The 27,178-nt window shown below is 38.8% G+C and overlaps 2 protein-coding genes across 5 annotated transcripts; one reads left to right on the top strand and one right to left on the bottom strand.

Annotated features, from left to right (window-relative positions):
• Nucleotides 1–1,102: 1,102 nt before the first annotated feature.
• LOC119658596 (chaoptin) lies at nt 1,103–24,076 on the top strand. 4 transcript variants are annotated; one of them, XM_038066062.1, is made up of 22 exons: nt 1,103–1,475; nt 4,745–4,975; nt 5,033–5,099; nt 5,156–5,802; nt 5,871–6,046; nt 6,104–6,238; nt 6,299–6,518; nt 6,582–6,800; nt 8,616–8,702; nt 8,772–8,906; nt 19,919–19,993; nt 20,076–20,166; nt 20,227–20,354; nt 20,415–20,528; nt 20,684–20,826; nt 21,954–22,095; nt 22,165–22,523; nt 22,584–22,698; nt 22,773–23,066; nt 23,125–23,366; nt 23,500–23,686; nt 23,760–23,864. In XM_038066062.1, the coding sequence occupies exons 1-22, from the start codon at nt 1,473–1,475 to the stop codon at nt 23,862–23,864; spliced, it is 3,915 nt and encodes a 1,304-aa protein (XP_037921990.1). In that variant the 5' UTR covers nt 1,103–1,472. The 4 variants fall into 4 exon arrangements, with proteins under 4 accessions (XP_037921990.1, XP_037921991.1, XP_037921989.1 ...); XM_038066063.1 differs by having other exon boundaries at nt 1,104–1,475; nt 20,076–20,163; nt 23,760–24,076; XM_038066061.1 differs by having other exon boundaries at nt 1,104–1,475; nt 6,290–6,518; nt 20,076–20,163; nt 23,760–24,076.
• LOC119658601 (zinc finger protein 658-like) lies at nt 11,629–17,034 on the bottom strand. The gene is made up of 3 exons (XM_038066070.1): nt 16,778–17,034; nt 16,514–16,684; nt 11,629–13,700 (listed from the first exon to the last, which is right to left on the bottom strand). Exons 1-3 carry the CDS (start codon nt 16,904–16,906, stop codon nt 12,150–12,152), a joined length of 1,851 nt encoding a protein of 616 aa, XP_037921998.1. The 5' UTR covers nt 16,907–17,034; the 3' UTR covers nt 11,629–12,149.
• Nucleotides 24,077–27,178: the final 3,102 nt, after the last annotated feature.

The following is a 27,178-nucleotide window of genomic DNA, read 5'->3' as shown; positions in this document are numbered from 1 at the left end:
TCCGATTGGTAAAACTTAATCTGGCTGAACATCCGTAGCTTTTTCCAACTCCACATCTATAGATAACACTTGTCCTGAAAAAATATTCCCGGAAAGCATTTTAGGAACCTGGGAACGAAATTTCCTCCGTAGTTGCAGACATAACATTAAAATTGAAATGGAAGCTCGAGTTTTGTCGGTTTTTAATCAAAATCTGTTCATTTTTCTTGTTGTGTCAATACTTTTGTTGTACTCTTGCACTTAGGAAATAATAAATCACAGGACGCTTTTTGATAATAGCCCGTAATTTGTATCTACTCTAATGTCGTCTAGAATTATCTAGAAAGTTTTATTTCTTGCGAATTTTCGGAGACGTAAATGTCTATTTTTTTTAGCCAAAATGAGAAGATATTCATCACTTTCACCCTACATCAACATAATCTGAATAACATTGATCACATCAATTCACTCTTAACATCAAGGTGTAAGCATGCTCAAGTCCAGTATTTATCGAAATCCCAAATCAAAGTCGAATTACTTGTCTCCAGAAGGTGAAAAACTGAATTCTATAATTGAAAAAGTCAATGAATGAAATTCACATTGGTATGTTTCCATACGCAACGAAGCAGACAAGCGAAATTGTTTCCAAAGAACATTATAATGTAAGTGAGAATGTAAAAAAATTAAATCGCGTTACTGAATCCATACAGGTGCTCCCCGAACAACCTCATTTTCCAATAACCCAATTTGTTCCCGGCATGTATCTTAATTCTCCAAGAAAGTGGCAAAGACCACCCCTCCCAGTTTCAAAGCACGTTAGGAAACGTGTTGGTAATTTGAGTAAGTTGTCATAGGTTTATGGCTGAAATGTAATGTATTTTTTTTTAAATAATTGAGGTCCCCGGTCGGTATGTTAGGCAGACATGTGATGACGAATTTTGCAACGGACACAGAGTGGGCCCCAGTACGCACTTCAGCACATATTGGTCACCGATGGGTAATCCAATGCAAAAGACAATTTGCAGCTGTACAACGATTTGTTTTTTTTACCATTTACGTTAGAGATAATGCAATTATAGCCACTGGAACTATTCCACAAACCTAAAATTCAAATATATTGCTGAATACTGTGCAGAAGTTTAGTTGAAGTGCCGCAGTTCGGATGTCTTTTTGAGTCTATCGTCGGTTGGTGATTATAGTCTGGAACTTTGATATCTTACGAAGGATAATAGTATCCGAAAGATACTTTTAATATACTAGTGAACCTCTACTGGTTGTCGTGGATTGGAATGAACATTTCCTAAAGAAACGTACTTAAGTGCCGTTCCTTTTATAAAACAGGATAGTTTGCGACTAACTGGAGTTCGCCGATGGTGATAGCTGGAGATTGGATAACAGAAAATAAACTAAACTGCACTACATATTTGGATTAATACTTGCTCATGGGAATAGATTATACTCTTTTGATTGAACGTTGAAAGGATACTACGAAGATGGTTAGTTCAGAATTAGTGGAATCGTTTTCGTTTTCGCTGGAGCCATTTTCTATCGTTTCTCCTTATAGGGACCTACACCAAATATGTACATATATTTCATATTAAATTTAACATTTGAATTCTACTAATCTTTCTTCGTGTGATCGTATGGTGTCGAGAAAAGTAAGCTTACTTCAAGAATAGGCTTTATTCAAAAAGTTCATAACCAAGTTCAAAGCAAATTAAGTGAAGTGCAGCGGAAAATCTCCTTTTTCTCTACTCAAGAATTGAACCAAGAGAAATCCATTAAATATTTACAACAATATAAAAGCGTTAGAAGAGAGTTTAGGACGATTCAAACTAACCACGAGTATATTCACTCGAAAATAGTCTCTGCAGTGTTAGCCAGATTCCATTTTGACAAAATTGCATGAACCAAGTTTCGTTCTATGATCCCTCGTAGGCAACTGAGCCTAAAGATAAACACTTCATGGTTCAAACTTCGCTCCCTGAATGATATGATGTGATTTCACTAAAGGGTACCCAAAAGAGCCACGGTAGTACCAGCCAACAGTCTTAAGTATTTTTCCCTCAACTGAACTCAATGGAGGAGCATGACTTTACACAATTTAAACATCTTTCGACAAGTGCTACGAAGTCGAAGCCTGTTTTTGAAACCAGCTTAAATATAAGATAGGATTTAATGCTCAGGCTACTTTTAAGATATCGTGAACCAGGAAATGTTCATAGACGTACAACACAGTTTCTTAACTTTCGGCAAAATCACTCGCCTTTCATTTGAACTAATATCAATAATCTGGCTCACCGAAATCTGAGGAGTTTATAAAATACCAATATATATACCTCGATGAGACTGAGTTTAAATATCATGTGTTGCATGATAGCAACATTTCATTGCCTCTATATAAGTCCTAGTGTCTTCAAAAATTTCTCATTTCCGAGAACGCTAGCGTACTCGAGTAGAGCGATCAGATTCGAATCCCTAAGGGGCTCACCTTAAGAAACTTCTTCTTTTTCTTCAGTCTTTGTCCCGTTCACAAGCGGGGACGGCTCGTAATCAGTTTCTTAACTCTAACCAAGAAATCATATAACAAGCTGACTAATATCACTGAAATCCGAATAGTACTTTAAAGGGCTACGCTCTAAAGAAACTTTCAGGGGATGCATCTTCAGTCCGAATATTTACGTTCCACGGTGGTTACGTTATGTCCTTTTTGCAGAGAAAGCTTCTTTGAAATCAGTGCGGGATTTGCGACTTCCAACTCGGGGAGCGTACCCTTTAATTGCGGCAGACTACTAGTGTGACCGCCGGGTCTGCACTCATTATACATAGATCGATGTGGCTACCGCAGTTGATTTCTGACTATTATCACAGATTCGATCCGAAACCCTATATGACACAAACTCGCGTTGAAACCCTTTAAACCTGCAGATTACTCACATGATCAAAACATAAATGTTTACGATCAAAAAAAGATTTATTCTGCTGCAGGCGTCACCCATGTGGAGCTTTGCGAATTCCAACGACTCCATAGATCAGCATCGGTCTATTTCAAGCTAGTGCGTTTAGGGAGTGCTTACCTCACTTTCTCAATAGATGACTTTCAGAGCCGCGCGTATCTTAATTATTGAACGGTTTAAGATTTCACCTGATAGTGAGAAAATCGGATGACGATCTGGACGTAATATCTCTTCTTTTCATTTGTTTGCGGAGATTAGGACATCTACAAAGTCTTTTTTCATATTGCGTCCTATTCGTCCCCTTCTAATGAAAGAAACCAAAAGGATGAGGAAGAGAAGGAGGCGGTCTTGCATTGCATATGCGATTATCCGACTTTCCCATATTTAAGACAAGATAAGTAGGTAAATAAAGCCTCTGTTCATCGACTTTAGGAGACGTCCTCAAGTGCGCAGATGTCTACGAGGAAATTATCCTAGTGTACCCATTCATACATTTTGAAAATATGATTCTCCCTTCCACCTTTGACAGTGCCATAGTTGCCTTGTTTGCGAAACCCAGTCGTCCATGGATGTTTGTTTTCGTCATTGTGCTTGTATAATTGCTGTAAGCTTAACACGTAAGCTTAAGTCGTACCTCAATGGTGATTCCATTTTGACAAAATCGCTTGAAACAAATATTGCTTTTAGTGTTGCTCTACATTGTTCTATGATCCCCTGTAGACAACTGAGGCTAAAGATAAACACTTCATGGACCGAACTTCGCTGCTCTGAATGATATCATGTGATTTCACCAAAGGGTACCCAAAAGAGCCATGGTAAAGCAACATTCGGGAAAGTCTTTCCAACTCGTAAGAAATGCAAAAATACAGGATTAGTAAGACTCTAGGAAATACTCGATTTCACTAATTATAATGAATCAATACGTTGACGCAACCAAAGACCAGCCACGATTTGAATTTTTTCAATATTCTGCTCTTTACAAATTCCTCGCCTTCATGAGAGAGTAAAGCATAAAAAGAACCCACTTCTACAGCGAACCTAACGCACTTTAGAACTACTTAGATAAATCTGACAAGGATAACCGCATTTCCTATGAAATTCTGAACTCCTGCCAAGGTATAGGGATTTTCTTTTTACTTTTAAACTCCTGAATTTAGATCTTAACTAGGATAGCAAATGTAAAAAGATTTAACAATTTATACCAATTAACCGATGTAAAGTCCAGGTTATTATTAGTCAGCTTTCTCACAGATCATTAGTCCGAGCTAAAAACCACTCCTCTGAGAAGGATTAACTACTTGGTCCCACCTCACAGAGGCACCTTACGTGTTCAGAAACATAAACACAAGAACCGATCATAATGATACGCATGTAGATTTCGAACAATTTTCTCAATTTCAACTAGGACTTAAAGCAATATTTAATATAAATGACTATGAACTACAACATATCTCAATAGAAATGGAGATTGCAAATGTTTAATGTTTGGTATGCGTCAGGCAACAGTAAATTGTCCTTCTTGACACGTGGGCCCTCGCGTGTCTTAGAAAAAAATAATAAAATCTTATCTTCGCTCACCAGGACCCTTTTTTCTCTAACCAATTTAAACCTAGTTTTCAAATGAGTTTGAGGATTGCAATTTCGTACATTTTAAGGGCAGTAGCGATATAGTGACCAGATATCCACTGCTGTTAGTGGATGTTCTGTTCTGTTGCAGGGCATTCGGTCATACATTTGGTCGGCCGATAATAACCTTGTGAGAATGAATTCTTCATGAAACCTTTTCATATTTCTTTGTATCTTTTCAGGGTCTCGAATCCATACTGAAATTCGGATATGCTTTAGTGACGGTGACCCTAATGTTAATGGTTTGGGCATCATTGGCACGAGCTAACAGTCGTGAAATTGAGCAAATGAAATTTCCACCATGCACCTCTAATCCACTATGTACATGTTCGAAGGCGGCACCAGATTTAGGCGTAGTCCACTGTAAAAATGTACCGTTTCCTGCACTACCTAGGATGGTCAATTCCTCAAAAGTAATTCTTTAAAAATGGAATAAGTGGAGTAAATTTGTTGAAATGTTTAAACTTCAGGTTTTCATGTTGCACATGGAGAATACCGGACTGCGCGAAATAGAGCCTTACTTTTTGCATGCAACAGGTTTAAAAAGATTATTTATACATTGAATAAGAAGCTTTACGTGTTGTATTTTTCAGGTCTATATCGCCTAAAGCTTTCAAATAACTACCTTACTGAAATTCCCGATGATGCTTTCACTGGTCTGGAGAGGTCACTCTGGGAACTCATTCTACCGCATAACGATCTCATTGCAATACCATCAAAATCATTTCGACATCTTCAAAAACTACGACACTTGGACCTCAGTTATAATCATATTACTAACATGGAACGCGATTCATTTCGTGGTCTAGAAGACTCTCTTCAGACACTCATTTTGAAGGAGAACTCCATTACGATGCTTGTTTCGCACAGTTTTTCAGGACTCATGATTCTCGAGACTCTTGACTTGAGCGGCAATAATTTGTTTGATATTGATCCTAGTGTATTTAGAGATGGCATGCCACGTCTATCCAAACTTTTATTGACTGACAATATTTTGAGTGAGATTCCTTATGATGCGCTGGAACCGTTGAAACAGTTGAGGACTTTGGATATTTCACACAACATTATTTGGAGTCTGAGTCCAAATAGTACGTATGGAACCAGGTCCAATGTAAAACTGAATCTAGACAATTTGCATATTGAGTATAACCACATCCAGGAACTTCCACCGAATTCATTCAGCAATTTGGAAGTAGTTAACCGAACGTTCTTTGATGGGAACCCAATCAAAACACTAATGGTATCGAACCTCAACCTGAAATATTTGCTTCTAACTTCAAAATGTTCTTTTTTCCAATTCGGATGTAGCAAGATGCCTTCAAACCAGCCAAGATCAGAGAAATCTACATGAGATATTGTGGTTTGACTAATGTTTCACCGGTTGCTTTCGATAGCCTGGCCAACACCCTTCAAATCCTGGACTTATCCGGCAATAATTTGACTACCTTACCCAATAAGCTCTTCAACAAGTTTGATTTTTTGAGGTCAGTAGAAATCACTTTTAAAATATTCAATAATTTCCAACCTACTCCACTTCGCAGAGTTCTCAGCCTTCGGGACAATCAAATAAAAATTGAATCACCAATGGAAACTTTTAATGCTGTGCAGTATAATCTCCTGAAATTGGATTTGAGCGGTGACAAAAATGCTGCAACGAATCTTCAAGAATTACGAAAGTATATCATTTATACTTATCATGGAAAAAATCTGTTTATTTATTTCTAAAGTATGACTAGATTGAGGAATATGCGATCATTATCTATATCCAAGATGAACACCCAATCTTTAACTCCTGAAGAATTCGCAGATTTCGGCACCGAACTGGAAGATTTACAGATTACACGATCTGAACTACAGTCTGTCAAGTCGCATACATTTAAATACATACGAGGAGTTAAGCGATTGGACTTGAGTGAAAATAATATTGGAACGATTGAGAATGATGCATTTGCAGAAGTATAACGACTAAAATAATTCTGAATTTTCTAACTGAACTTACTTCTTTTCCTCTAATTTCAGATTGGACATTCGTTGATATCTTTTAAAATTTCACATGGATATTCGGGAAATGCCTTGCCTTCGGACGCTCTCAAACATTTGACTTCACTACAAGAGCTTGACTTCAGCAATAATAAGATTACGAGTATGAGTGATACAAGTTTTCATTTTTTGAAGAATCTACGACTTCTTGAACTGCATGATAATCGAATTGAACAAGTCACGAAGGGTACATTCCAGGTAGGTAACAGAATATTCAAAAGGACATGCTTAGCTTTTAATATTGAAACAGCGAGCCATTTATCTACATAGAAATAAACTCATTTTGTAGAAAGTGCATTTTAACTTAGAAGTACAAAACGCAAAATGGTCGCTGAAAGAGAAACGTAGAAGGATCTTTGAGGAAGTTAAAGTACATTGGCAGAGACCAACAGCGACAGACCCAATAAGGATTTAGGGCAACCATATAATACGCTTACACAGTAAGCTATTTACTTCCAACGCCACAAAGCACAGCACAGCACAGAATGGGCCTTAGTATGCCATTCTGTCGAGCCGGACATCTTTTCCGCGTCAGTAGGATTTTAGGCACTGCTGCGAATCTGGAATGACGAGAAGATCCTAGACGACTGGCGAAGAAACATGATCTGTCCCATCCACAAAAATGGATATAGATTGCTTTGTGAGAACTACAGAGGCATTTCACTAGTATGTTCGTCCTGTAAATACTGACGACGGTGATTTAAGGCCGGGTACACAACCGAGCAACGAAGACCTAAACAATGCAGGCTGATTCAACATCGAAAATCCTAACATAAAACCCTATTTTATATTCGTGCTGTTACCCCCCGTATGCAACAAAGTCTGTTCACAAAAAACTTATTGCTGTGGAATCCGAAATTAAGTCGCGGGTTGATTTTGATATATAACAAAGATTACGGCGAAAAATAAATTACGAATTTGTAGCCCTCTCTATTGAGAAAGAAGACTTGCACAACGTTCAATGAACTGGTCGAACAATTCAAAGTCAGTGTCCTGGCGATACAGAAAACGAAATTACTAGCAGCCAAATATTTTAGTCTCAAACGCATGTTTAAAAGCAGAAAAAGAGACTGTAATCAATTGTCCCATCGAAGAATTTCAACCGAATCGCCCCCAAACCAATCACTGGAAAAATGCTTCTATTGCAAAAATAGTTTCAAATGTTTCGGTCGCAACCATATAAACTCAAATGGAAGAAAGGAATGATTCGGCGTTACTAATGTTAAAGTCAAAGAACAGTTTATCTGCCGGAAAATCGCTGACGGCCACAGACATCACAATATGCCAAAGAAAATGGAAAACGGCTCTAAAAATTTGCGTGTAATAGAAAACTGACTATTTCACAATTCTATTTCTTCCATCGGAAAATCCTTAAGAAAACATTGGTATTACCAATTAAGAGGATGTCAAACCAACTAGACTACGGCCTCATTGAAAAACAAGCTGCCAAGATCCTCTACGTGCCTCATACCGCACGGATGGTCATCACTACCACATCATAGAAATATATCCTTATTAAGATAAGCGAATCAGACTAGCTTGAAAATGAAAAATATGTTGGAGCGTTGAAACAAATCCTGATAGTAAAAAATCAACGTTAAGTAACCAACAGTATTGACGAGATGGAATCAACTGGTATTCACGATTAAAGAAGTTGTCTCTTAGCCAGAAGCAGCGATGATTTTTGTTTGTAGAAGTGCCACCGAGTCCAAGACAATTTTACTACAGTCATTCACTTTATTTATCCTTAAAATTTTCGGAACTGGCAAAAGGACAATTTTATTATTTAAATATTGACGACTACTCGCCGATTTCAATTAAAATGTGTGGATCAGTCCTAAGGTGCTAAATCGTACCAGATCACTTTTCTGATACATGAAAGTAACCCTCTAGTGTTCTTGAATAAAAGTTCTTCATTCTGTTAAAACCACTACATTTTCAATTCGTTGAAATCGAACATTCGAATTAAATTTTATTTTTATAAAATAATCTTCATTGTTTCTTCCTTTTTAGGGTGACATTCATTCAAAATTGGAGGAGATTTCTTTCAAATTCAATAGTTTAAAATCAATTTCACAACACACTTTCTTTGATCTTGAGGTAAAATAGTTTAACGGAGAATATGGGACGTTAACAACTAAGTTACTTCTTTTAATTGCCCCCCAACAGGCCTTGGAGAAACTTCATCTTGACGATAATAAGATTGAGAAAATTGAACGACGTGCTTTTATGAATTTGGACCGTTTGGAAATTCTCAGCTTGAGAGGAAACAAATTGAATTCATTGTCAGAGGAATCGTTCCAAGTAAGTTGGTTTTTTACTTAAGAAAGAATAGTTTTTTATGAAGTAATGAACGAAATTTGCACCTTTTTGTACGTACAAATCATTATGAATTATGAATTATCATTATAAATCAAATCGTTATCTTGAGTTCAGAATTTTATCTTTGTCTGTTTCTTTTGAGGAAGTCTTTCGCTGCCAGTGCAGCAGAAAGCGGAAAAAAATATCAAAATTAAAAAATGAAAGGATTCTACGAATGCCGAACAAGGTCTGTGGTCATTCTGACCAACAGCCTAGCAGCCATTAAGGCCTTGTAGCGATATCCTTCAGGGTCTGGGCGGCGCGTTCAAAGTCACAAACCTCTGGGTTCCTGGTCATAGGAACATAGAGGGGAATGGGCGGTCCCATGCCGGACTCCGCTCTTCGGAGCCCTTTGGTGGGCACAGTCTGGGTCTGGCTGGCGACTGTGTGAAATCTGTTCACACTACTTAGCAGCAGCGGACTTCAGATGGCGTAGGCTCACCACCTATTCCAAATCAAAGAAAATTTGACCCGTCTAGAACAAAAGCGTAATCGCGAGGCTTCTTGTGCCAAACGCCTGCAAATGGATACAATGCACACACACAATTCGCCTCCTTGCTCTTACTGCAGCAGTCATGGTCTTAGAAGAGCCACAGCGTTAATTGGGCCTCCCGGAGTGATAACTACACCGTGAATGCCGCGGAACGCAATGTATTTCATTTGCATTCAATTTGTGTAAATCCGATATACTGTAGAATCCTAAAATGATATATCGTTGGACCTCAAGGGCACTCCTCCGTAATCAAGCCACGATTGAGAAAGGAGGAGAAATGGATAACTGTAGCCTGAATGGCTGAGCTACAACTAAGCGTCTCAGGTGAGTAGGGTGTCATGAATTACGTAGCCAGACCTGCAACTTAGTTGTGTGAACTCTGGCACGTTTCGAACCACCTGAAGCAGCTATCACGGAGGCCACTCCTTGATAGGGTTTTAAGAAGGGCCGACAACCAATCCATGTAAAAAGTACTCCATGTCAAGAAACTGGAACATTTGCCTTGGGCTGGGCGGGTACACACGAAGACACGACGACCAAGTAAGCGTCTAACTCTCTCTCTCTCTGAACAAACCAGAGGCCATCAAGCCCCTCCATCAACAGGTCGATATTTACAAATTGAGCACGATTTTAGTCCAGGAAACAAATTGGATTGGTAGTGAAATAAACACACAATTTTCAAAAGTGGAAAATAGCTCAAGCCGCACGTCATCAACTCTAAACTTATCAACGAAAGGTTGTGTGCGATCCGTATCAGGACTCATTGTTTCAACCTCTGTCTCATCAACGAGCATGGCCCGATTAAATTGAATGAAGATGCAGTAAAAGAAGTGTTTTATGCATGACTGAAGGCACTATTTGAGTCAATCCCAACAAACGGTGTCAAAATACTGTTGGGACATTTTAATGCGAAAATCGGAAATATTTTGACGAGCAGTTGCTGAACCTTAATGAAAACCTAGCTAATAGGAACACCCGACAAGCATATAGACTAGTGAATACAATTAAGAACTGTTATCAACCCAGGACTAGCCTCTGCAAGGACAAAGATGGAAACATCATCAGCGATGTCGACTACTGCTGGGCGTCCTATTTTGAAGAGCTTCTGAATTCAACACCTGGCGCCCTTAAACAAGTAGCCCAAATCGATAGCGGTATTGATGATCCTGACCCCACTACACATCTTCGGACAGCAGAAGAAGTTAATTTTGTCATACGGTCCCTGAAATCAAACGAAGGGCCGAGCGCGGACGAGATTCCATCCGAGCTATTAAAATCCGGTGGAACGGGTCTACTAAATGCAATATACCAACTACTACTACTACAATCAAGAGGTAGGACACCAGCTCATTCAAGCATCAGCTTTGGGACCCTCAACATCGACTTCGAAGACAGCTTTTCATACCTGGTTAGCACCGTGTTAAAGGATGCCAATGAGACTGACGAGGTCAACCGACGGATACAGCAAAGCAAATAAGATATTCTTCTCGGAACTTATCATAATTAAATCGAAGCATTTACACAGAAACACGAAGCTCCGCGTTGACAAAACCATCATACAACCAGTGCTATGCTATCGGTGCGAAACCTCCAAACCTCCTCCGAAAATTTGCTAAACACATTCGAAAGTCCTTCGATGAATTTTTGGAGCAGTTCGCGACCGTGATAGGTTGCGTACCCTGTACGCCATGAATTGCATGAACTTTACGATGAGCTAGAAATCTCTAAATTCGTTAAACTACGACGCCTTCAGTGGGCAGGGCATGTCCAACGAATGAATGCTGATCGCATGCCCAAAAAGGTTATGAACGAACCACGTATCCACGGAGTGAGACTATGAGGAAAACCGGCCACCACAGTGAAAGGGCACAATATATACGGTCGCTGAGCAACTACTTCCAAGATTGGAGGACCCGGTCACGTGACCGATATAATTGGAGGACGATGATCCAGGCAAGGCGTGGAAAATACAATCAGATACGTGGATCTCTAATTAATAATTTAATATTCTCACCAAACACTACCCACATATTATTTCTCCAACTATCAAACAATTAATCAATTCAAGTCAAATTCGAACGTATTGCTTTAAGTCATAGGATCGATGGGACCACAATGTGGTTAACATTTCGCGCGTTTCTCCTAAAATAGTCAGTAACAACTCAACGTTCATATATTTCTTTAGGAATTTATTATGACATAATCTGCTCAAATTTACAATACTTTTTCATGTCTTTTCTCTATAATTAAAATGCAATACAATGAAAATAAATCTCTTATGTTCTTATCGTCGCATTCGAGATTACACACTGAGCGAAATCGCTCAAAACAAAATTGATTAAATCTTCTGCCAGCAAAAACCGAATATATCCTGTACGTGAAAAACTATGCTACTAAAAATAATATTATAAATAAAAAAAGTTATCCCACATTCGAACTTTCTAATATATTTACACAAGGCAAAGGATGAATTTGCGACGAAAACTGTCCTAATGATTATCCATAATATGCAATGTATCGAAGCATCCTAAGATTAATCGTTCTAATGTATTGATTTCTTTCGTACTAAAATTACGACAATCCGTAAAATACTTCATCTGAGAATCATTGAACTGAAACACCTAATCTACTTACGTATTTCTAATAAATAAGACTTAATAGTAATTATAAATAACAAACATAAAACCTATAAATTAACTACCCTTATGCATCAACATAATATGCATCTGCAAATCAGCTGAAGTGACGAATGCACGCAAGCAAAAACGACACCCAAACTTATTATTTGATTGACACAGTCGTTTATGCTGGAATAGATCCGTCTTCGAGGTAAACTTCTTACCGCACGGATGGCAGTTATACATTTTATCATATTGCATATGGTCCTGATTGGGTTTCTTTCCGGATGTCGACTGTGCATTATTTGCACTTGGTGGTTGTTTCTTAGCAGTCATAGCAGCGGATGCAGGCTTCGCTTCCAACGATTTTGCCGGCGAAACAAAGGAATCCTTTGCTACAGCACCACCATTTCTTACAGGTTCGCTATCCTTCGTATCATCCAACTTTTCACGTTTTATCCGCTGACCACTTGGCTCCATCCTAACTAATAATTGTGTGGAATCCTCATCGTCTTCATCTTCAACATCGTCATTTTTCTCCCTTTTAATCGTCACCGCACTCAACAGTGGTGGTACGTCTTCGTCTAACTGCATTTTTCCAACTAATGCTGATTGCAAGTTGATTTGTCCTTTATGTGCTCGCATATGTGAATTCTTTGACTGATAGTTGGGGAAAGTACAAGAGCAAAGATTGCAACTTACTCGACCGTTGGCTGTGAGAATGGTTTTTGATTTTTTAGCAGGTGGTCCTGCAGGCGGACTTTTCACTTCCGGCTGTAATTTTGGCATTAAAAGTCGCAAAGGTGGCTTCACATCATTGGGAATAGGTTTGTTCAGTATACGAACTTCTGGAATGTTAGCCACTTGACGACGAGACGATTTATATGTTATGCCATGAACTTCAGGCACATGCTCTCGAAGCTGTTTTGGATTTCTCGCAAACTCTTCACCACAAATCTGACAGAAAAATTCACAGTCTGCGTTAGACCAATGCTCAAGGATTTTTCGATTGTCTTCGAAAAGCTTCCAACAATTAAGACATCGAATACATTTTTTATCATCGACTGGTATCAAGCGACCTCGCCGTACACTTTTGTCCAAGCATTTCTTATCAAAAATACGCCTATCTGACACTGACATATGCATAAGTTGATGCTTTGCGAGAAACTTGTTGTTAGGAAATCCTTCCCCGCAGTATTTGCAGTGAATTATCAATAGTGCTCTGTTTTTAGGCAGTTTCGGTTTAATATCATTTTGCATGTGTGAGGCTTTGACTAAGAGAGAGCAACCATTCGACTCCAATTTGTTCTGAATTTCTTTGATGCTGTTACGTCGTTCATTGCCTATCATGGGTTGTTCTAAATTGAAAGTAGAACCATCCGAATCACTGTAGCTGCTAGGACCCATGTCATAATCAAATGAAAAGCTATTGAGATTCTTTGCTTTTATATTGGATTCCTGGTATGTATTGAGATTCTCAAGAGATTGACTTGATATTTTTTGTTGTAGAGAGGATTCAAAATCTTCCATATCCATATTGGTATCATATTGCAATAATCTGATGTTTTTATATATGAAATCTGGTGCAACTTGTTTAATACGGGTCAGCATATTTTGATGACACTCCTGTAAATTATTCAAGAAAACTTTGAAAATGGGATCTTTCCCAGTAATGCCAAAGTAATGGACACTTCCTGTGATATTGTACCTTTTAGTAGTGAATTTATGAATTGTCAAATAGCTTTTAAATCAAAACTCTTACAATCAAATTCAGTAAAAAATTAAAAAGAACTCTACAAAAGAGTGATAGCAAGAGAGAGCAAACAGAATTTTCATAATAAATACTTTGAGGAAGAAGCATTAGCGCCTTAGCTACACAATGTCAACTTGCTAGTTGGGAATAATTCTTCAGCCTGTCCAAGAAAACTAAGGGACTTTGTCCAAAGTGATGGCTGAAAAAGTAATAGAAATTTTTAAACTCTCTGTTTGTAATAAGAGAATCGAGAACTTTCATGGGATAACCCACATGAAAAAAAAGGTTTCGTTTTACACAAAACCTTAAAAAGTGACTTCTTCGGCTGCATAGGGGACCACCAGCAAATTTGTGTCAAGACTTCAACTTTGTCAGAAGCAATTTTCTTATATTTCTCCACAATATTTCTTAAATCATTCGAGTTAAAAAGTAGTTAACTTTTACAATCACTTGGCATGTGAAGGCGCTAATAAACAAATAAGTAAACTCTCATTATCTATCGTATTGGTCAGAAACCAAAAACAGTGAACGCGATCCCGCAAATATAAAGAAAAGGAGCTGGTTGCTAGGAATATAAAATCTCCTTCTTTTTCTTCATCCTTTGTCCCGCTCAGAAGTGAGATCGGCTCGTCGTGATCGGTTTCACCATTTGCTTCTATCAAATGCCTGATCTGGATGCAATTGCGAGGCTTTTAAATCCCCATCCAGCGTATCAAGCCACCGTTGTTTTGGCCAGCATTTTAATCGCTAGGAATATAAAATCAGAACGCAATAAATGTTTGTTGATTTCCTATGCCTATGATAATATCGTAACACACTTGCCAGAATACTGACCGAAACATGTATTTGAGCAAAACTAATCCACGACAGAAAACAGTGAGAACCTAGAACGAACTAACATAGTCGAAGAAAACGAAGATATAGTCAACCCGTCTAGGTTTGCCTTAATAAGGAACTGTAGACATCCCGGTTTTGCGCCGAGGTCCACCAATTCGATATCCCTAGAAGCTGCCTGGCGTCCTGGCATTCGCCATCGTTCCGTCTCAGGCAGGGTCTGCCTCGTATTCTTTTTTTACCATGGATATTGCCCTTATAGACTTCTCGGGCTGGATCATCCTCATCCATACGGATTAGATGACCCGCCCACCGTAACCTATTGAGCCGGATTGTATCCATAACCTGACGGTCATGGTATCGCTCATAGATTTCGTCGTTATGTAGGCTGCGGAACCATCCATCCTCATGTAGGGGGCCAAACATTCTTTGAAGGATTCCTTGGCAGTCCTTCGGTGGGGATAGTCTGTGCCCCGCTGGCGACTGTCAAGGGTGAAAGATCACTCTCCTCTGAGTTTAGCTGACTAACGGGCCAGGCAGGACTCTGCTCTTGGCAGTCCTTTGGCGGGGATAGTCTGTGCCCCGCTGGCGACTGTCAAGGGTAGAATCTACTCGCACTACTTAGCAGCCGCGGACCTCAGATGGCGAAGGTTCACCTCGTGTCAGACGCGTTAAATGTTTACAAGATTATAGCGGTCTGTCCAATGCATTGGTCCATAGGGGACCATGCCACCAGTCTCGGTATAACTCGCATTGCCGAAGCTGTGGAGAAGAGGCAGAAACTCTCAGGCACTTCCTTTTTGATTGCCTAGATCTAGCAAGAGCCAAGCTACGGACATAGTGTCTTTGAGGTCTTCAAAAAGATCTCTAGCTACAGGATGGGAGAGCTGCTTTCCTTCGTGAATGCTCCTGGCTGGCTCTAAAGATCTGAACCGCCTGGAATCTGCCCTTGCTCTTACAGAAGTTTCTGGCATCAAGACGGCGCACCGCAACACAAATTGAGCTGCACGGAGCTACCACGGATACCTTCTCTACCTACAACTTAATCGACTATCATTCAGCATCTGGCCTTCCATGCAAATCATTCTACCACAGTGAGCGATTTAAACATCGCGTTCTTTTTATTAAAGCAGAATGTAAGCTCGCTTTCTGAAGTACAATTGAAGAAGGGCTTAGGAGCCTGCTAACCTTAAAGAAATATTCAGGATGACCTGAAATAGGAAGAAGGATTACAAACTAACGATATCAAAATGAAGAATCCCAGTCTGAAGGGATCACGGAAAATGAATGGAATTTGTTGAGCAATGTCCACATCTAGGTAGGCCAATTTCAGGACCGACCTTCAAACTGTTCCTCGTAAAAAAGGGTTAATCCATATTTTCTCTTCTAATCACGTGAAAGCCAACATAGACTTAGGACGTTCTCCACCAATGTTCCGTTGAAGCTATCAGAATAGCAAACGGAAACTGACCTCTGCCCCCAAAACAAAATTGCCGGAATGTTGTCCTATTTCGACATTGTTTGCAACAAGTAATTCGGGCACTGACGTTAGATAATGATAAATGAAGAACTACATTTTCATACAGATCCATCCCCTACAGACAATTCTATTAGGAGACGGTAGTGACCGTAAATTGCACTCATTTATAAAGGACCGAGATTGTGTTGCTGCTTTGCTGTAGCAACTCATTGCCTTAGAGAACTTTGAATGGTTGTCGGCGACTATTATTTTCCCAGCAAATATAGAGAAGATTTAAAGAATCCAATCCCACTTCTATCCTCAGTATTTATATAAATAAGAAAAAACCAAAAAAGCCAATGCCGCAATAGTATTAGACGGAAAGCTACTCACCTCAATGATGTTCAGTACAGTCACATAAGGATGATCCGGTTGATTTATTCGAACCCTCTCCACCCATTTCTGTTGTATCCTAACTAGACGCTGGCACTCATCATGCATACAAGTAACATGATTGCTGCACTTCTTGCAAATATTCTTCGGTAGCGGATCCGTTTCGTACATCTAAAACACAAAAAAGTTCACTAGCGTCCTCCATGAAGTTCAACCCACTGGTCAAAGAAGACATGACAAGTGTCGGCTCAACTGTCCACTTACCGTGATTGGGAATATCGTCAAGATCTTGTAGAGTAGAGCCTTTTGCTTCGGGTCGAACAGATTCATGTTTTTCGTATCGACAGTGCCGCAAATGCGACATGTCTTATCCTCCACATTTGCATTGCTCATATTGTCACTAAGACACTAGATTTTCGCACAAAACGAGTGTGCGGCTTCTGAAATTTGCAAACTTTTTTTGGTTGCTTGACAAAACGACGGCGACAAGGATTATTGTTTATGGCGGACAATATGTCAAAGCAAAATTTTCACACGCACTGAACTGAAAAGAAAGGAATATGTCTTAGATGGAAGTGCATAGGGAAGTTGTCAAGAGATGGCAGTGAATGGTAGTGACGTAATCGAGTACATTCCAGTTTATCGTTATTTAGAGAGAAAACGCTGTAATTTATTTGCACTCGAAATTACAAACCACAAATGTTTAATAAAAGGAAGAGGAAGGGAAATGAAATAAGCATATCATAGGCAAAAAGAGAAGATAATTTTAGAATTAAAGCGCCTTGACCAGTTACAGCTACATATGTCGGAAAAAATTTCCTTCGGTCGTAAGTGAAGCAGAAAGGGAGAAGTATTTCCACCGCTTGGGCTACACCCACAGGAACAATGACATATTTTCTCAATGATTAGGGTCACAAGGAAGGAGACAGGGAGTCGTGAAAGTTACACTTTTGAATATTAGTGGAATCAACTTGTAGTGGATATCCAAGATAATCGTTCGTCAAAAGAGTTATGAATGTATATTCCAATGGTCTGCTTGGGACACGGATTGATTTGAAGACCATAATCATAGCCAAGCCATGACCGGCACAGTGGTACTAGTTTATACTGAGTGCAAGCTCAGCATTCACACCAGTAGATGCGGGGCCTATATGCCCAAGTTGTACAGCGTAACTTGAATACACAAGGGACTCTGCACAACCACAATCACCATGAAACTTCCACAATGGGGCCAACGGCCCGAGAACGCATTCATAGGAATTCTCCTGAAGCGTATGCTCTCAGAAGGCCATACAGGTTCCCATGATACTAAATAACCTTCGGTGAAGCTTCGTGGCAAAAGCTGCTTCAGATGAGTCCCACGTGGGGACGTTATTCCCCAATGGCTTAAGTCGAAAGGAGAGAAGGGGGTTCGAAGTTCATTGCAAGGTTCTTCGTGATACCATCCAAGACTTGATAAAACCAGCGATTAATCCCCGGAATAGTTATAATCCCAGTCTGAAAGTATCACGTAAAATGAATGGAATTTTCATTGAACACAATGCTGAAGGTGTGGAGCATATTTCAGCAACGATTTCCAGACTGTTTCTCGCGAAAAAATGCTATTCCACATTTTCTATTCTGATCACGTGAAAGCCAACATGGAACTTAGTAAAAGTAGCGATTCCGGATGATGCTGGAATAGTATAAAAGTTGAATTATACAGACACGTAAGGGGAGCGTGAAGACTACTCGTCTGTGTTTTGTGCAATGCAATTTCTTTCCAACTGATCCAATATAGTGTTGAAATTATCGTCACCTTTACTTTACGGGGATATTTGACTGCAAGCACCCAAAACACGGAGTCCCTTTACATGCCTGCATAATTCAACCTTTAATCGTATCTCAGATTCCATGTAGGAAAAAATTGATGGTACCTTTAATGTATTACTGGAACACATTATCCGTGATTGTATCACATACACTGAATCTGCCAAGTAAAAGATCACTGTCACCACAGATGTAATCTACGCCGTCAAACGCTAAGAATACATTCGCTGTGAAGGGAATATGGAACCAAACAATAAGAATAGCTATTCTTTTCAGTAGTGGCATCTTTTCACAATCTGAGTGGATTTATACTTAATGGTCAGGGTTTTGTATTTTGACGAGGATTGGTCCTCCAAGTGGTCGACAGTTTATGGGATATTTGCCTCGAAGCAACCAAAAAGGTCAATACCGATTCCGAAAATTATGCACGCGAAGGAAAATATTCTAGTCAATCGCTTCTGAATAATTTGAAATTGTCTTAAGCCCTATTTTATTGCAATTTCACAGTCTTTGTTTGCCTTAGCTATGAACAATATTTTGAAAATCATAGAGGTTACTTCTCAGTGTCCCTTAATCGAACATGATCACATATTATTGAAAAGCAAAATCACAGGAATATAAAATCCAAATCCGAAGGAAATCACCACCTCCCCTCTTCTTTACGGGTCTGGATGGGAAGGTTACATGTTGAGCTGTTGAGTCTGCATTCGGGTATACTCACTCTAACTAATGCAGGGAAGAAAACATTGAGGATAGCGTTATCATTTTTAAAATTAATTATTATGAATTTTCAACAGCCAAAATTATCGAGATAGCTTTGCGAAATTTGATAGAAGTAATGCGTATCAGTTTTTTAACTTGTATTTCAACCCATTACGCATGAGAGATAAAAGTTTGCTCTCATTTTCATATAAATATACTCTGTTTACGCCTGCAGCATTCTGTTTTACCATACTATTTGGGATTAACATCAGTTGGTTTGCTATTCTTTTGGGGTTAAATAAACGTACAAAAAGGAGATGCTTATGAATGTTCGTCTAATGCCAAATCGGTGCTAACACCACCGAAAGCTTGCTTTGCCGTTTAAGTGAGCTCCAAAAAAATTGTGAAGCAAAATGTCGCTACCAAATTCGCCTCAATGCACGGGTAAAAAAATGCCGATATTTGGACACAATCTTATTAAACCCCCATGAATAAACATTGGGAAAAAATACCACCAGGATTTAAGATAACCTTTTCTCTTATCTTTACAAGAGCAGGGAGCACGCAAATAGCCCTCTATTTGCCACACTCAATCATAATCATTCCTTTTTCCACTTTTTAGAAAAGAAATCTAAAAATTCTGGAATCTGCAGATGAGTGGATATGGTAGATCAACAAAGACTACGTGGGCTCCAAAAAACAGTTTGCAAGGAAACCGTCGAACACAGTGTTCTTAACCTGGTTGAGTGCATTGATGGCAATGATGATTTCATTTTCAAGGGTTAAAGCTGAAGATTAAAAATTAGAATAGACACTAGCCGCGTTGTATATACTATCCTATATGTATTGAAAGCAGTTAGTTCCAATTGATTTGTTTTTTCTCCTTTATTACAGAATCTACCAGAGTTGGAAATACTCGACATGGCCTATAACTCCTTAACAACATTCGCGTTCGATTATTTCGATCAGGTAAACTAATTTCTTTCAAAAGACTACATTTTTTTTTTAAATATTATTATTTCGGAATCCTAATCGAATTATTTATGTTCAGGTTGGGACTCTATCATCCCTCAACGTAAATGTTAGTCATAATAACATCAAAATTCTGATGATTAACAACAGTTGGACGGGTCGTGATGGTGGTATACTTCCAAGATTTTTTTATAACATTTGATTTATATTTGTAACCCCCAATTATGCAGGCATGGTTCATTCAAACATCAAAATTCTGGATCTATCTCATAATAATGTATCGGTCATTCATCCTGGATATTTCAAACCTGTGGAAATGTCCTTGACGCATTTGCATTTGGGATATAATAATTTAACAGTAAGGATTTTCCTTTCGTAGTGAAAGATATTTCCGAAATGAACAATTGTTTTCCAACAGAATGCAACAAGAGATGTTTTTGGAAATATGCCACAACTGAACTGGGTGGATATTTCACACAATTTCATCCGAGAAGTCGATTTTGATGCATTCAAAAATACAAAGAAACTTCAGGCAAGTATGCATGAATATTAACTTCAATGTCCAAGGTAGCCAGATTAGGAAAAAAAAGATAAATGATTGTAGCACTACAAGAGCGATGGAGCTGTATTAAGAATTAACTTCCTTAAATTGTATGTTTCTAAACTAGATCCATTTTTCATTCATAGGTCTTATATCTACAATATAATAGGATGACCGATATGCCAATGGATATCTTCAAACCTGTTCAAGAACTAAGAGTTGTGGATCTTTCACACAACAGGCTGCGATCACTGCCTGATCAACTGTTTTATAATGGCGGGCTTGAGAAGTATATATCATATCATTTACTGCCTAGATAAATTTATAAATTCACGGAGAACTTAAACTCTCTCTGTCCTCTGTAAACCACATCCCTTTCTGATATGAATTTCGCTTACTCTATGTCTGTGCGCTTAATTATATAATTTTAACCATGTACAATAATGTCAACTGAAGTCTTTTACCTTGACTTTGAAAATCGCACTTGTTAGCTTCATTCGTAAAATCAACATTAGCTTGGGGAAACTTGAGGGTTCATATACTGAGAATTGTTTTGAGGAGATCTCAGGTATTCATCTAGAATACGACCATATATAATTACTTTATTGAATATGTCGCATGACCGTGCAAACAGGTAAACTAAGCAACGCAAGGATACCTATATTCGCAAAAATTAAGACCTTTATCTAGAATTAGGAGATTAGTGCTTCTGTGAATTCGTAGGTTAACAGAGTTAATCAGGTAAACCAGTAACATGGGGATACAAGGACAAATTTTACCTGATTTTACTCAATTTGCATTCTGTTGAACATATTATACTGTACGTTGATGTGCGAATTTTATAGAAACGGGGTGGACTTTACACAACAACAAATTCATTGGAAATTTCGTATTAAAATCAGAAAGATTTTATGTATATGGAAGACCAAGCCTTGTAAACATAGAGAGAGAAACAAAGCCAAAAACCCTCCATTGTTTTGTGATGTTTCGATTCTAGGTAAATGTTAAGTACCTTCAAAGCAACAGGAAAGACTAAGTGGCAACTAACGAGGTACTATCAACTTGTACAGTTGTCTTAAGTCTGTTTCAAAATTAAATACTCACAAATGAGTTCGCCCATAATTGGCTGCTTACAAGGACTGCTAAAGGACCCTGGGTAGCAATCATTGTAGGAGGGCATGCTGCTTAGTCGTAACATTTTTTATTGTATACTATATCATGATGAAATAAGGCAGAAAACAACCAAACTAAATAAAAGAAAAGATACAACCGAATAACTGATAAAATTATACAATTGGATATCCTACCGCTACATAGTTTAACCCATTAGCATTTTTTAAAACTCAATACCAATATCTAAAGCAGTGGTTTAAATAAAATATGTAAGATAGTAACAACAAAATTTACTTTCTACAGACTGGATGTCTCCCACAATCAGCTACTGAAAATCCCGATTTCATCAATGTCAAGCTTAGCAGCGCTCACCCTCTGTGAATTGCATCTATCAAACAATTTCATCTCAACCATCCACAGCATGGATCTATCAAATAAATTTCGAGTAAATAAATATTTCCAGATACAATCTACCTATGTAGACCTTAAAATTCTAATGGATGCTTCTTTTTAGTCACTCAAATTCCTTGATATTTCCTACAACTACTTACTCCGCATTGATGATGCTGTTTTCGCTACACTTCCAAGAATTTCAGTCTTAGATCTATCACACAATCGCGATCTAAAAGTAATGGAAAAGTCCTTTATGGGCTTGGAAAATTCCCTGATCAAACTGGGTCTCGAGAATGTTTCGTTGACAACAGTGCCTGAGCTTCCATTGGCTCAGTTACGGGAGCTCCGAATCGCTAATAATGAACTTCCATCCATCCCACCAGAATTATCTTTCAACATGAGCAATTTGCGGGTATTGGACTTATCGAATAATGATCTAACCAATGTCCCAATCATCACACAAGCATTACCACGACTTAGGTAAGGGTCGTAGTGCTAGGTTGAAAGCGTGTACTTTTGCAATCCAGTTGTCTATTACAGGACTCTACGACTATCAGGAAATCCAATTACATCACTTATTAACAGTACATTCGATGGTGTTTCAGATTCTTTAGAAAATTTGGACATTTCACACTTCAGGCTCAAATTCTTTGAAGTGAGTATTCGTAATATGAATCTATGAATGTTTAACCATCACTCATCCTTTTCATTTTTCTTTAATATCCTTAGTATGGAACATTGGACAATCTACCGAATTTGAGATCATTAAAAATCACCGCATATGCTCACATCCCCAATTTCAACATCCCAATGTTTGTTGAAAATCAATACAACCTAAGAGAACTATGGGTCGAAGCTCCCAGACCAATAGCGGGATCCCAGAATGATCCAAGTGGAAAGCAACCCCCTACATACAAACAAACTGACCTCAAATCTGAAATGAAAGGAAAATTACCTGCAAAATTGAAAAATATCACCATCAGCGGACCAGGATTTTCGTCACTAGCTGAGGATATATTGAAGGTTAGAGATCGTTTAGATCAGACAAAGATGTTGTGAATGATGTATCTAATTCTTCCAGGGCATGCGATCACCGTACCTCTACATCACCCTATTCAACACATCCTTACCCGGCTTCCCGACTAACTTCTTCAAAAATATGGGTCGCGTGCGAAATATTTCAATTGATATTCGCTACAATAATCCTGAAATGAAACAAATTCCTAATCCAAATACTGGACGTGTTCCATATTTACCACAAAGTGTGTTCTTGACGGATCTTAAGATGTCTGGATCAAATATGAATTGTGACTGTAATTTGGGGTAGGTAGCACTTCTCCTGTGAGGTGGCTGCGATAGTTTCACCTTTTCACAACTTCAATGGTCAAAATCTTTTAATTGATTAGGGTTTAGATAGAATTTTTCTCGTAGTAATGTGCATCTTTTTCATTGCTAGATGGGTTGAATTCTGGCAACGTAAACGTCGACAGTATATATGTTCTGCGCAAACATGGACTGATACCGTTTTTCGCACCTTCATGAATTCTCCATGCCAAATTTACGGAAAACATGATTGCGATCAAACGGATGATGATTTGCGTGAAACACGCTGTGCCAATAAGAATGCACAACAACTGATGGAGGTTGGTATCTGAGTATCCCTCACAGTGCTAACTTTTAGATACTATATATTCCATTAACATTTTTTCCCCATAGATCCTCAAATCTGATCTTGAATGTGGATGGGATCGGGCTGGAAGTAGTGTTAAGATAACTATAACTGTTCTCATAATATCTCTATGTTTTGTACTTTGGATATGACTATTGAAATATGTATATAAAGTTTCCAAAGATTTTTATAGCGTTATGGAAGATGTCTACGGTAAGCAGTGAATTGATTGACTAGATACGAAAAAAACACAAGCAGGTCTACTGAAATTTAATACAATTGGTTCTAGACTATCGAATTTATAGAAATTGGTTATCTAATTTGCTTTTCATCTTAATAAAAAAATATAGAAAAACAACAAAAATTGATTGTTTTATTGCAAGGGTGTACGATGACGGTGAAATCCTATCTTCCTAGGTAGTGAAAATTCTGAGAGATTTTAGAATGTTACATTTCTTGCCATCTTAAATCGTGATGGTGTAGCAAACGTATAGACAAAGATACATTTGAAGATCCCAAACCTACTTGAGAGAACAGGAGGGTAGAGCCATTTTCGTCTGCATGGTCGGGTAATACCTAGACATCTCATGGTGTAAGTGGGATAAATCTTACTAACAGTATTTAGTGATTAGCTGGGAAGTTGATACCGCGTCAAGGTAGTCACTCCCCTTTGAACTAGGGATTGAGAATTTACTCACAGATCCACCTTCTGGTAAAAAGCAACTAAAAGGTATAGAAATTTGAGGGCTCTCATTTTCATTTCAAAATATCTCGGAGACAGACTCATTTTCGGCTAAGATCTTTTGCTTTCGTTAATGGTTTTTATTTGGATTCTGGAATGAATGAAGGCCTTTCAATAAAGAAATCGAGAGTCGTCAGAATAATCGCTTGATCCAACTTCAGCTAGAATTTCAGAAGCCATATCCACAGCCAGATACTAGATGACATCTCAAAAGTGATGCGATTGTGATCGGTAATCTGAATGCCAAGATAGGCTCTGATAATATCTTACTCGGATATGTGTATGTATATCATAAGGTTAGTAAATTTTTAGTTGACCGGCAATGTCCATCTAATCAGGACGACCATATAGCGATCAAGAGTAGAACGTGCCCTGCAAGAGAAGCCCTAACATCGGCTTCTAGCAAGATCATCATTTGATAATTGTTTACCTTCGCTTGTGTATTATCATTTGATGGTTCTTCTCTTCGCTTGCGTATTACTCGCGCGGTGGAGAACTCAACTCTACTCCATGATCCGTCTGTCCCTCAGCAGTGGAACAATGACTTTTCTAACCGAGCTAGCATTTTTAGAACCTCGTCAGAAAATATATGTACAATATCACCATTGTTGTTCTTTTTTGTGACGGAAATCAAGTTGTTGACTAGATAGCCCCGATGTAGCAAGCAACAATAGTACCAAACTATACTGAGTGCATGGCTCAGCATTCATACTGGTGGATGTAAGATATACTTAAATCTCATCGTATGAAAAGTATGGCTTCTTAGTTGTGAACTTTAGCCCCAAAGGTTTGGACGTAGCCAAAATCCCTTTGAAACTCCCACTAGGGGGCCAGCGGTTAGTAACATGCCCCTGAATTCTCCTAAGTCATATGAACTCAGAGGGCCATGGCAGGTAACTTCTGCTGAGACTTCGTGGCCGAAGCCATTTCAGATGAGTCCTCATAAAGACTCAAATTTGATAACCCAATGCCTTCGGGCATTCGCCTAACGCATCACGACCATCAAATCAATATTAATACATCGTTACTGGTGCAACTATGTGGAGGTTCTCCTCGATCACTTGGTGTTGACTCAGTCGACAGGGTTTGTGCCCCATCTACCTTCTCGGAACTTCAGAGCACCTCTCAGAAAGTACAGCACGAAAATTTATTATTACGTTAATTAGAGTGGCAGAAGCTGCGGTTCTATTGCCATATAACGCATCATGAAAAAATCTGCAGGTGACTACAAGTTTTCCGATGCCCTGTCAAGGACGTTAACGGTAGGTTCCTCCTCCTTGATGACGATCAGCTCAGCTCAAGGGAACATTTTACTATGGTTTTCAATCGTGCGAGTAACATGCGAGTATGAAATGTTTTTATAAACGGAAGCGAAATTAGCTCTGTTCCCTTGCGTAACTGTTCGTTGCAACCTCTGCAGTTCCCATAGATTTTATACTGCCACATATACAGAAATCCAGAAAACTCGTGGTCCTTTTCGGGAACTGAAAGAAGGAGATTTCCCTTAATATTCCTGAAAACGGCACATGAATTGAGTGTGATAATTGTATGTACCTGGGGTATTCTTCTCTGCCGTCATAAATATTATGGTCAAAAATTATCCTGAAACAAATCAAAGGACACCTTGAAAGTTTGATTAACAGAGAATAAGCTCGATCACCTTGCGATGATCTTCTTCATCGGCTTGGAAAAAGGTTTAGACAGTGTCAACATTGGTATTTTTGGTGTGCTTTGCACAGATCGGTATATGGCCGTGCAAAATGTCACGTACTATATTGAGGTAAAATTTCAGAGGAACTTGAACTTTTGCTAGGTTATCGAAATTTTACTATTTACATTACTGGGCAGAGCAGTAAAGCCGTTGCTCAATTTGTCAACCTTGGTAGCGTTGTCACTGGCATTATTAGCTTTAAATCCGCCTTCGATGTTTTGTGCAAAACTTAGAAATGAGGCTATTCCGCGTCAATAATCACTACCTCCCTACTACTGTATGGGAGCAGTACACTTGATCTTTGCTTCCCAGAGATGAAGAGTACAAACCTTTAACTCTGAATAAATAAAATATCTTGGAGTTATTCTAGACAACAAGCCTCTTTAAAACAAATATGGATGAAACGAGCCCTCACAGCTTATGGGCTATGCAGGCGGACCTTTGCCTCGGTATGGGGACTTAGACCTCAGATGGTAATGTGGATATGCGTTGCTATCATTAACTGATGTTTATGCATCCGTAGTGTGGGGGGTTAAGGTGAAGCAAAAGAGTTTTCACTATAAGGTGGCTCCACTGCAAAGAACAGTCTGTATGTGGGTATCACCGGTGCCATGAGCACGACATCCGGAGTAACTCTAAATGCATTACTCAATTCGCCCTAAAGCTTTATTCAGAGCACTTCAAAGAAAGCAGCTAACAGACTAATTCGATTAGATCTATGTAAAATTAGCAGACGTGAGGGGCACAGAACTTTGGAAGAACTGAATTTAATTTTCACAATGCCTTCTGATTTTCGGATCCCCATACATCGTGGAGAAAACCGGGACGAACCAGAAAAATACTTTTTAGGATATATTGAAGTCTTCTACATCAATGGCTCAAAAATAGGGCTCGGGAGCAGGATTCTACCCCTCAAATAAAAACAGGAAGTGGGCTTTTCCTTTGGGACAGTATGCAACGGTCTTTCAGGCGTGATGCGATTCTAAGGGCAGAAACTGGGTGATTGAGGAGCG

The sequence above is a fragment of the Hermetia illucens genome, chromosome 6 (genome assembly GCF_905115235.1).
Source record: "Hermetia illucens chromosome 6, iHerIll2.2.curated.20191125, whole genome shotgun sequence".
Classification (NCBI taxonomy): domain Eukaryota; kingdom Metazoa; phylum Arthropoda; class Insecta; order Diptera; family Stratiomyidae; genus Hermetia; species Hermetia illucens.
The sequence above is the reverse complement of the archived record's forward strand: the minus strand, read 5'-3'. Positions and strand labels throughout refer to the sequence as shown.

Excerpts from the sequence above, each read along its gene's own strand:
- LOC119658596 (XM_038066060.1), top strand. Across the intron at positions 6,519-6,581 it reads AGAATGATGCATTTGCAGAA|ATTGGACATTCGTTGATATC; the intron begins GTATAACGACTA and ends CTCTAATTTCAG. Across the intron at positions 22,096-22,164 it reads ATCTATCAAATAAATTTCGA|TCACTCAAATTCCTTGATAT; the intron begins GTAAATAAATAT and ends GCTTCTTTTTAG.
- LOC119658601 (XM_038066070.1), bottom strand. The coding sequence starts at position 16,906 with ATGAGCAATGCAAATGTGGAGGATAAGACATGTCGCATTTGCGGCACT. Across the intron at positions 16,685-16,777 it reads TGACGATATTCCCAATCACG|ATGTACGAAACGGATCCGCT; the intron begins GTAAGTGGACAG and ends TTTGTGTTTTAG. Across the intron at positions 13,701-16,513 it reads CTGTACTGAACATCATTGAG|GAGTGTCATCAAAATATGCT; the intron begins GTGAGTAGCTTT and ends AATAATTTACAG.